Source organism: Hemicordylus capensis, chromosome 5, assembly GCF_027244095.1.
Source record: "Hemicordylus capensis ecotype Gifberg chromosome 5, rHemCap1.1.pri, whole genome shotgun sequence".
Classification (NCBI taxonomy): domain Eukaryota; kingdom Metazoa; phylum Chordata; class Lepidosauria; order Squamata; family Cordylidae; genus Hemicordylus; species Hemicordylus capensis.
The window spans coordinates 189,903,873-189,912,931 of NC_069661.1; the positions used below are offsets into that span (position 1 = coordinate 189,903,873).

General features: G+C 41.0%; 1 protein-coding gene across 4 annotated transcripts in view; it reads left to right on the forward strand.

Annotated features, from left to right (window-relative positions):
• LGR5 (leucine rich repeat containing G protein-coupled receptor 5) overlaps positions 1 to 3,278 on the forward strand; it is a 119,791-nt gene extending 116,513 nt beyond the window's left edge. For all 4 annotated transcript variants that reach the window (XM_053258518.1, XM_053258519.1, XM_053258520.1 and 1 more), the window contains one exon: positions 760 to 3,278. In XM_053258518.1, coding sequence (XP_053114493.1) covers positions 760 to 1,850 — 1,091 coding nt within the window. In that variant the 3' untranslated portion in view covers positions 1,851 to 3,278. The remainder of the gene's footprint in view (positions 1 to 759) is intronic.
• Positions 3,279 to 9,059: the final 5,781 nt, after the last annotated feature.

Here is a 9,059-nt window from a genome sequence, read left to right on the forward strand (position 1 = left end):
GGTTAAAAAAGGCATGAATCATAGTTCTGAGATTTTGATCTGAAAGTGAATATCCCAGTCCTTACCAAATGAAGGGAACAGAATGTTCTCCAGGTCACTCCTGCAACCTAAAATGGCAGATGACAACAGTGTTGAAAACCAATTACCACAAGATGCCAAGATTGATGAAAAGCATCCCTAACTCCTACCTCAGCTGTCAAAGTCTGCTGGCTATATTTACCTCAGTCTTTCCACATCTATTCTCCACCCACAACTGGATACTGAGTAAGCACTCATGTCCCAAGTCATTTGAAAAGGAAAGGTAGAGCTGTTGGCCATCAGCATTTTCTGTGGAGATGTGGAATGAGGTGCCAGCTTCATTTGTGATGTCCTGCTCAACAGCCTTTCCCAGCAAAAAGGAGGTTACCAATGATCCAGTAACTGGTTGGATGAAAGCCAACAAGATATACCTATATTTACTATCAGAACGCATGCCTGTTTCCAAGAAGAATGTTCTGTTTTTTAGTGAAACTAGGCCTATCCCTTTCCCCTTAAAAACAAACATAGGAAAGCAGACATGAATGTACACATTGACATATGTTCTGGCTAATAGTCACCATTCAAAACCAGAGGCCAAGAAATGAGGGCTTACAGTGAGTAATACTTTACTCAGTTTCTTCAGTGCAGAAACCAAGAGAGGAATGAAGCTGAGGGGGGCAACTTAGGAATCCATGAACCAAGCTTTTCTATAACTCTTCTTTTCCCATCTTGTCCTTGCAGGACCCTTCAAGCCATGCAGCTACCTGTTTGGCAGTTGGCTGATCAGATTAGGAGTTTGGACCATTGTAGTTTTGGCCTTCCTTTGCAATACATTGGTGATTGCAACAATCTTCAAATCCCCACTGTTCATCTCCTCAGTAAAATTGTTAATTGGACTAATAGCGGTTGTGAACACACTCATGGGTGTGTCTAGCAGTGTGCTTGCCGGTGTGGATGCATTAACCTTTGGTGTCTTTGCTCATTATGGTGCGTGGTGGGAAGGTGGAGTTGGCTGCCACATTGTTGGCCTTCTCTCCATCTTTGCTTCAGAGGCTTCTATTTTCTTGCTTACCCTGGCAGCTCTTGAACGTGGATTCCCTGTGAGACATGCCACAAAGTTTGAGACAAAACCTAACCTTGCTAGTATGAGAATAGCTATTTTCTTTTGCTTTCTGTTGGCTTTAATCATTGCAGTGATTCCAATATTTGGTGGGATCGAGTATGGGGTTTCTCCCCTCTGCACACCTTTGCCTTTTGGCAAGCCAACTGCTGTGGGTTACATGGTAGCCCTAGTCCTGTTGAACTCTCTGTGTTTTCTTGTAATGACAGTAGCCTATACAAAACTCTACTGCAGCTTGGATAAGGGAGAACTGGACAATATTTGGGACTGTTCTATGGTAAAGCATATAGCTTTTTTGCTTTTTACTAACTGTATTCTCTATTGTCCTGTGGCCATTTTATCATTTTCCTCCTTGTTAAACCTTACTTTTATCAGCTCAGAAGTAATTAAACCAATACTCCTTGTGATTGTACCCCTACCTGCATGCCTAAACCCACTTCTATACATACTTTTCAATCCTCATTTCAAGGAAGATCTGGGAAGTCTTCGAAAGCAAACCTTTGCATGGAAAGCATCCAAGCATGCCAGTCTGGTCTCTGTTAATTCAGAGGATGCAGAGAAACAATCATGTGATTCAACACAGGCTTTAGTAACCTTTGCAAGCACCAAAATATCATATGATGTTCCTGCCAATAGTTCACTGGTGCCACCATCTTATCAAATAAAAGAAAACTGTAATCTTTCATCAGTAACATTTGTTCCATGCCATTAGCTTCATCTCACAGGTACCTATGTTTACAAAGTTGTCAATCTGAGATTAAGTGAATGTGTAGGTATTTGTTATACAGAGAGAGAGAAAGATTTGTCTGTTCTTATTACACATCAAAAATGTTTGTTGGACAATGAAAATTGGCATCCTGAAACTCCAAATACCATCTCAACCTGTTTACAAAAAAAAACCTTGAATCAACTACCATTTAAATGAAGGAAACATCTAAAAAAAAACTCTTGTGTTTCCAGTATTGGCTCAGGTGATTGCAATAGACATAACTGACTGAGGTGAGATCCAAAGAAAGAGGGCTTTTTTGAATTACCATAGCAAAACTCCCACTAAGCTCATTTAAACAAAAAACAGGAAACAGATTAATATATTAGGCAGAGCTATCTCACCTAATAAATGCTGTAGGTGTGTAAGAGTGTGGCTGTCTCAGTTGCACAAAGTATTTAAACTGGAGCCACCTAAAATGTGCTTGTCTAAATGCAGAAGACAGGAATAATGTTATCTGGATATACTTAACTTCTTTAAGGAGTACGTGAAGATATCCTTTACAAATGGTCCCTGATGCGTGCTCAGATTTATATTGGGAAATCTATTGACGTTAGTCAAAAATACTTGGAAGAGCCACTTGGGACGGTGAGCAGAGAGAGACCTGAATTATTTTCAGTTTTATGCTGCATCAGTTTACTCAGCTGACTTGTGCATCTTTGGGAAAGAAAATGAACAAATGCAGAAACTATGCCCAAAAGAGCCGTCTGCTTGATTATCATATTCCTTTAATTTGTCGGCTTTTGAAGCAATGCAGCATGAAGCTGGAGAATGATTCCTAAAACCACTTTGGATTAAATAAGAGATCATCTGACCATTGCACAATAGTTCTTACCATGTTTATTTAGCTTTATTTTTATTGTGGTTCTGTTAGGGAGTGCTGCTTAATGTCAGTGAAATTGTCCCTCATATACTGTACTATACTAACTTTTGTACACAACTTTGAGAAGTAAAAGAATAAGTCCGAAGACTGGCTCAAGGTAGATTCTTTTATACAAATATTTTTAAAGATTAGATAAACTCCAAAATAAGAGGCTACTATGCATATTATTTTTATAAGCATGTTCAAACACTTTGATTCAGATATTTTAACTTGGAAATTTCAGAGAAGCTTTTTTATATAAAATACAATTTGTAAATATAGAGCTGTATTTATTATTACAGTAAAATCATACTAAAAGATGAAAATATGCCATGTACAGTTTCATACTGATATCTGCTATATTTCTATTTTCTTCTCATATATTTGACTAAATTCACTATCTGTATATAATATATGTAAATGTGTAGTGATTGTAAATAGATGATGTGCTTCCTTTTCTACTGGTGTTCATATATTTGGAATTTGTAATAAAATCTGCACCTAAGCAGTAATGGTATTTCAGTGTCTTATACTCACAGAAATTTTGTCTGTAGTTCCATATGTTTTTTGGAATTTTGCAGACCATCATTACAAAAGTTCTCTGAGGTTTTACTTTGTACTTATAATCTAGCAAACCCAAATCAAGATGAATACTTTAGATCAGCAGCACATTCACACTTTACCCATGCCCAGTCATTACTGTACCCTAGTACAGGAGAAATGGGAGCATACCACTCCCATTGGATGCAATGCCCACTGTGGCTGTGCCACCAACATTTTGTCTGCAATGGCCAGTATTCTAGAGCATGAGGGGAGACTCTCCCTGGGTACGGCATTTACCTCTGCAGACAAATGCTATATTAGGGAGAGCCAGGGTTATACAGCACATTCCTGTTCCCTGTACCCAAGTATAGCAGTGACTGAACAGGGGTTTAATCTAGCTTCATTTTCTCTTGCAATGAGTATTCGGGGGTGCAATCACCACTGTTCACACGAGCCCTGTGAACACACACTGCCAAGCCACCAGGATTCCACCATTCGCTGCTGTCTCCCCACTGCCTCTCCCCCTCCTCCTTGTCTTGCCACTGCCGCTGCCTCCACCCCCCACTGTCGCTGCCACTGCCATAGTGCTCCCTGCTGTTTCAAGGTAGGTGGGGGACGTCACACCATTTCAACAGCCTGCCAGAGTTCCCGGCAGGCTCTTGGAAGTGAGTGAGGGGATGGGATGCATCACAGCAAGAGAGGAAGCATGGTTTCATTCGCTCACCCAAAACAGGTGAGTGCAATGGCAGCGAGCAGGGGGGAGGAAGGAGGCAGGGCAGCACAGCAAGGGGTGGTGCCGAGGGATTAGTGCTGCCCCCTACAAACAAGTGGTGTGGGCGATGGGGAAACCATAGGCAACCAGAGGGCCTGCTACACCCCTGGGACTACTGGCATGACAATCTAATTTTAAGATTTCATTTTTCAAGTCGCAGTTGGTGTTGCCACAGCACATTTCTCATCCAGAATTGCATGAAAGGTTATGCTTGTGAAATAATCCAAAAACAGGACATCATAATTGCCAATACCAAGATTCCTCAAGAGGTAGAGATTAGAGGTGATGAAGAGGACTGTAATCAGACAAAGCTTAAGCAAACATTTCCACACCAACAGCTTTGTTTGTTTGTATCAGTATATAACTAAGCATTTGACTTTGGAAACTAAACATATTTTGATGTATGTAGACAAGTATTTTTGCCAGTAAAAATAACAATTTAAATTCCTTTTGAGATACAAACAGATCATCCATCATTTTAAAAGATTTAAAGTGAAACAAATCCTCCATTTTCTAAATAAGAGCAGGTTAAATAGTTCTGTATTATCGTCAAACATTCAGCCCAGGAATTTGATCCAAATATATCTTAGGAAAGATGGATGAGATTCCTTGCTGCATGTGATGTTTTCTCTCTCCTTTAAATAATAATATTTTTTTTAAGCCAACTGATACACATTTCAATTTAGCTAGTGCATGGAAGCAAGTAGGGAGAAAATAAATAACTGTATTAATATTTTGGTCATATACCAAGAACAGCACCCTTCACTTGTCTCTAGAGAAATGTGTGTTTTCCTAATAAAGAAATCTTTTGTGGCATTGTGAAAATGATCCAAGAATGCTTAATCTCAGTTCTAAGTGTGGAAAAAGGAGTAAGTATTATTTTAAGAGATGACATGGGCTTACTACTGCATCTTTTCCCCAGATTAAAAATAATAATAATTAAAAAGCCTGAAGTTTCATATGGCTAGAAGATCTAGGAACAGCTACTGAGACCTTCCTTGGGAAGGGGGTACTTTGAGGACTTCTAAAGTCCATAAGCACCTAAACATCATTCCATCACAGAAGATAACCGAGAGTTGGTTTTCTTGATAAGGGTGGCATATGTAAGAATAAAAAAGCAATAATCCAGCCAGAACACTTGAAAGGAATGAAGTATTGGCTCACTTAGGCTTGATTCACATTTTCAGATGTTGTTGAGCCTAAGAAGCAGCTACTAATAGACATTATTTGGTGTGTTACGTGGATGTTCTAAACATGTTTTGGGATTCTACTTCCCAGCTGTCTGGCTCAATCCACATCAAAAAGGCTGTGAGGAGATGGGGAGCTACAGGTCTATCAACAGGTGTTGAGAGTATTCACAGACCATGGATTACCACTCCAAGCAGTGGCAAGTGGGAATAGTTTCTCACAACCTCAGCAAATGAATAGAGTCCTTGCCCTCAGTCATCAATATGTGGGTTTTTAAAACATTCATTCAACTTCTATGAAAGCAATAGAATTGACGGAATCAGACAGCTTCATAAGCATGGGGAAATGATGGAACAGAACATGAGACATTGCTATTTTGAGCAGAGGGGCCTCTGATGAATTAACTAGGACTGGTCATAAAAATATTTTGGAAAGCAAAAGAGGGTAATGGATTAACTAGCTTATTTGTACATTGCTTAATTCTGAGCTGTATTCCTTGTTAATATGCTAGGGTCAAAGCACTTCAGGGAATAGTTAAGGTCTTAGAAAACCTTTTCTGGTCCAAGAGCAGTCAAACCAGCTCCTTCCAGTAAGTCCACTAGGAGGGCGAATTCATCTTGAAAATGTCCTCATTTCTGCACAACAGGGAAGCAGTGTGACAATAGCAAGTTGTCCTACTCTTCTGTTGTCCAGTTCCTCCTCTCTGAGTGCCACTCCACAGGGGAGGAGATGCCCACTTAGAAATAAACCTTACTGTCATTTAGAGTGGATAAAAAATGCACTGATACATCTTGGTTGGAGCAAAGCCCTGCATGGCCTCTTTAATTTGCTCACTCATCCCAAACCAACTCTGATGACTGTGACTCCAGAGGCAGACTGAAGATGACTAAGTTTTGCCTACCGAGTTGACTCTAACAGGCCCTCGTCTTGGGCCTGTTCTCATGGGTCATGCATATATTAGGTCTGTTGCACATGTCATGCAGCTCACTTAATGTTGCTCCGGGGAAAGATGACTGAAGGAACTGGATAGCTAGGCAAAGCACAGGCTGCATGCTCAGAAGCCATGCAGACCGGCCAAGAAACAGAACAACACACAGGCATGCTTGAGCTGTGGCACATCACATTTTAGAAATTAAACAATCCATAATAATATCTTCCAGTGGGACATGCTAAGAATTCCTGATAATACATACTTTTAGAGCAATTAGGAAATGATTATACTGCTCTCGATTGGCCAGAAAATTCCCTGGCAGCCCCCTGCTTCCAGGTTTTTCCAAACATCTCTGTCATAAGGAAGACATTTAGAAACATTTAACATTTATGATTTCGAGCCATGTGCCAGCCAAGAGTGACCTTAACAACCCAGCAAAAGAATCTCAGAGGATGCTTTCTAAATATTAAATCTTCACCATAACACTGCCCACCCCCTAGCAAATTAATAAATTCTTCTGACTTGGCATGAGGCTTTCAAAAAGTAGGTTACGGACCACTTAATAATTGAAAGAGAATGTGATCTTTTTTAAGTGCACAAAGGGAATATTTGTCCCTAGGGAACTTCTTGAAGTGTAACATGACTAAAAACAGAATGTGTATGACAGATGATAGAACTCATGCACGATTAGAGTATCATTCTTACTCAATCTTTCTTGGAATTATAGTACACATAAATTTAACTGTAGTCCTAACCTAAAAGAAGTGCATTTAAGTTTAGTTCATGGCTATTCAAGATGCCTAGAAAACTGATTCAGCTATTGACGACTTCCCTTATATTAAAAGCAGACATGTTTACCATTTTGTGTGTTTACTGTGCAAACACACAACATAAACATAAGTGTATGCTTTTTAGCCACTAAAAGCAGTGACTGAAACTGTCAAAGAAGTCTTTTGAGAAATAAGATCTCAACTCCCACATGTTAATGGAACTGCTCTGGTGTGATTGGTGAACATCTCTAAATGCATTTGGGCTTTGTGAGGGGGGCGGATTAGCAAGCTGGGGTGGAGCAGTCCCATGTTAGAAATTTTTTTGTGCAAAGTTCTGGTCCCAGGGAAATGAACTGACAGGTTCAAGTTCAAAATAAAGTAAGGTTTTATTTGGGGTTCTGGGGTATAGCAGAATAAGAAAAATGATTAAAGCAATGCTACTACTGAAATACATTACAGTGATTAACCAGATACTAGTAAAAGTAAGTAAAGTGTGCCATCAAGTCAATTTTGACTCCTGGCACCCACAGAGCCCTGTGGTTGCCTTTGGTAGACTACAGGAGGGGTTTACCATTGCCTCCTCCCATGCAGTATGAGATAATGCCTTTCGTCATCTTCCTATATTGCTGCTGCCCGATATAGTACCAGCGGGGATTCGAACCAGCAACCTTCTGCTTCTTAGTCAAGCATTTCCCTGCTGCACCACTTAAGGCAGGCCTGTTCAACTTCGCCCCTCCTGCAGAAGTTGGCCTACAATTCCCATAATCTCTGGCTATTGGACACTGTGGCTGGGGATTATGGGAGCTGTAGTCCAAAAACAGCTGGGGGCCCTAAGTTGAGCAGGCCTGACTTAAGGTGACAACCAGATACTGCAAAGAGACAATTTAGCTTAGTGTCTGAATTAAATGATTTCCAGGCCAGGCTGACTAGAGAAAAGAAGGCTTTCAAGAAACAGGATTTTGGATTTAAGAAAGAGAGCAGGGATAGGGGGTGCAGCGATTCTAATACAAGCTCATCCTTCCTTTAGTGGCAACTGGATCCCTTGTGGCTCTGGTGCAACCAAAGGAGCTCTTTCCTCAGGGATGGAACCAGGTGGTTCCATCCATGTAGTAGTGGTTGTAGATTCTTTTCAATCTCGTTGTTCTGCACAGGACAATGACAATAAAGATTTATCTATCTATCTATCTAGGTGACAAAGAACGGAAAGCAGCTTGGGGGTTAAGCAGCAGGGGTAAACCCCAAAGGTGTCTGCTGTTGTGTAGCTAGCTTCTAGTAGCAGCAAGATGAGCTGGTTAGATTGGGCCAGCAAGGAAGGCTGATCTGAAGGCTGGAAGCGTGAATGGCGTGATGAACAAGACACGTTTGGGTGTTATGGCAGGTGCCAAGTCTATCACCCATGCAATGGTGACTCCACCGTGTAGACACCAAATGAAGCACACTGGTTCAAGAAACCAGGAGCAGTAATAGCCCAAACTATGAAGTGAGGCAACATTCCACTTGCTCTTCTTTCCTGGGAAGGGGAATTCTGGTAAATGTCAAAAGGATCCATGGTCTGTGTTTTCTGTGCCAGAGTACAACACAACGATTTGAATGGGTCAAGAATAACCTGTGTGTAAATGGACTAAATGGACGGACATGCAAGTATGATATCTCTTAGGTCAGGAGGACCTGGTAAACCAATCAGTCATTTTAATGAGTGCACCTCTGAGTTCCTATTGCCCACAGCCCTTTTGTGATGGGAAGGGAGTTCCTGAGACTGCAGCCTTTGGAAGTAGTGGCCTTTGTTGCGTGAGGACCTTGCAAAATAGTTGGTATTGCACACTGCTCAGCCATAGGATTCTAAGATGTGGGCACACCACAGTGTACTGATTGCCTGGGTATTCCTCCCAACAACCTCAGAACATCATTTCGCCTCAGCTGTGGCCAGTTGGTTTGGTGACGACTTGCCCATGACTATGCAGTGAATTTCACAGCATAGGCAAGACCTGATCCACATTTCCCCACATCTCAACCCAGTATTATCTGCTACATCATACTGGCATTATGATATCTGATGCATTTGATGCTGGCTCTTTTATTTCCCGTCTAA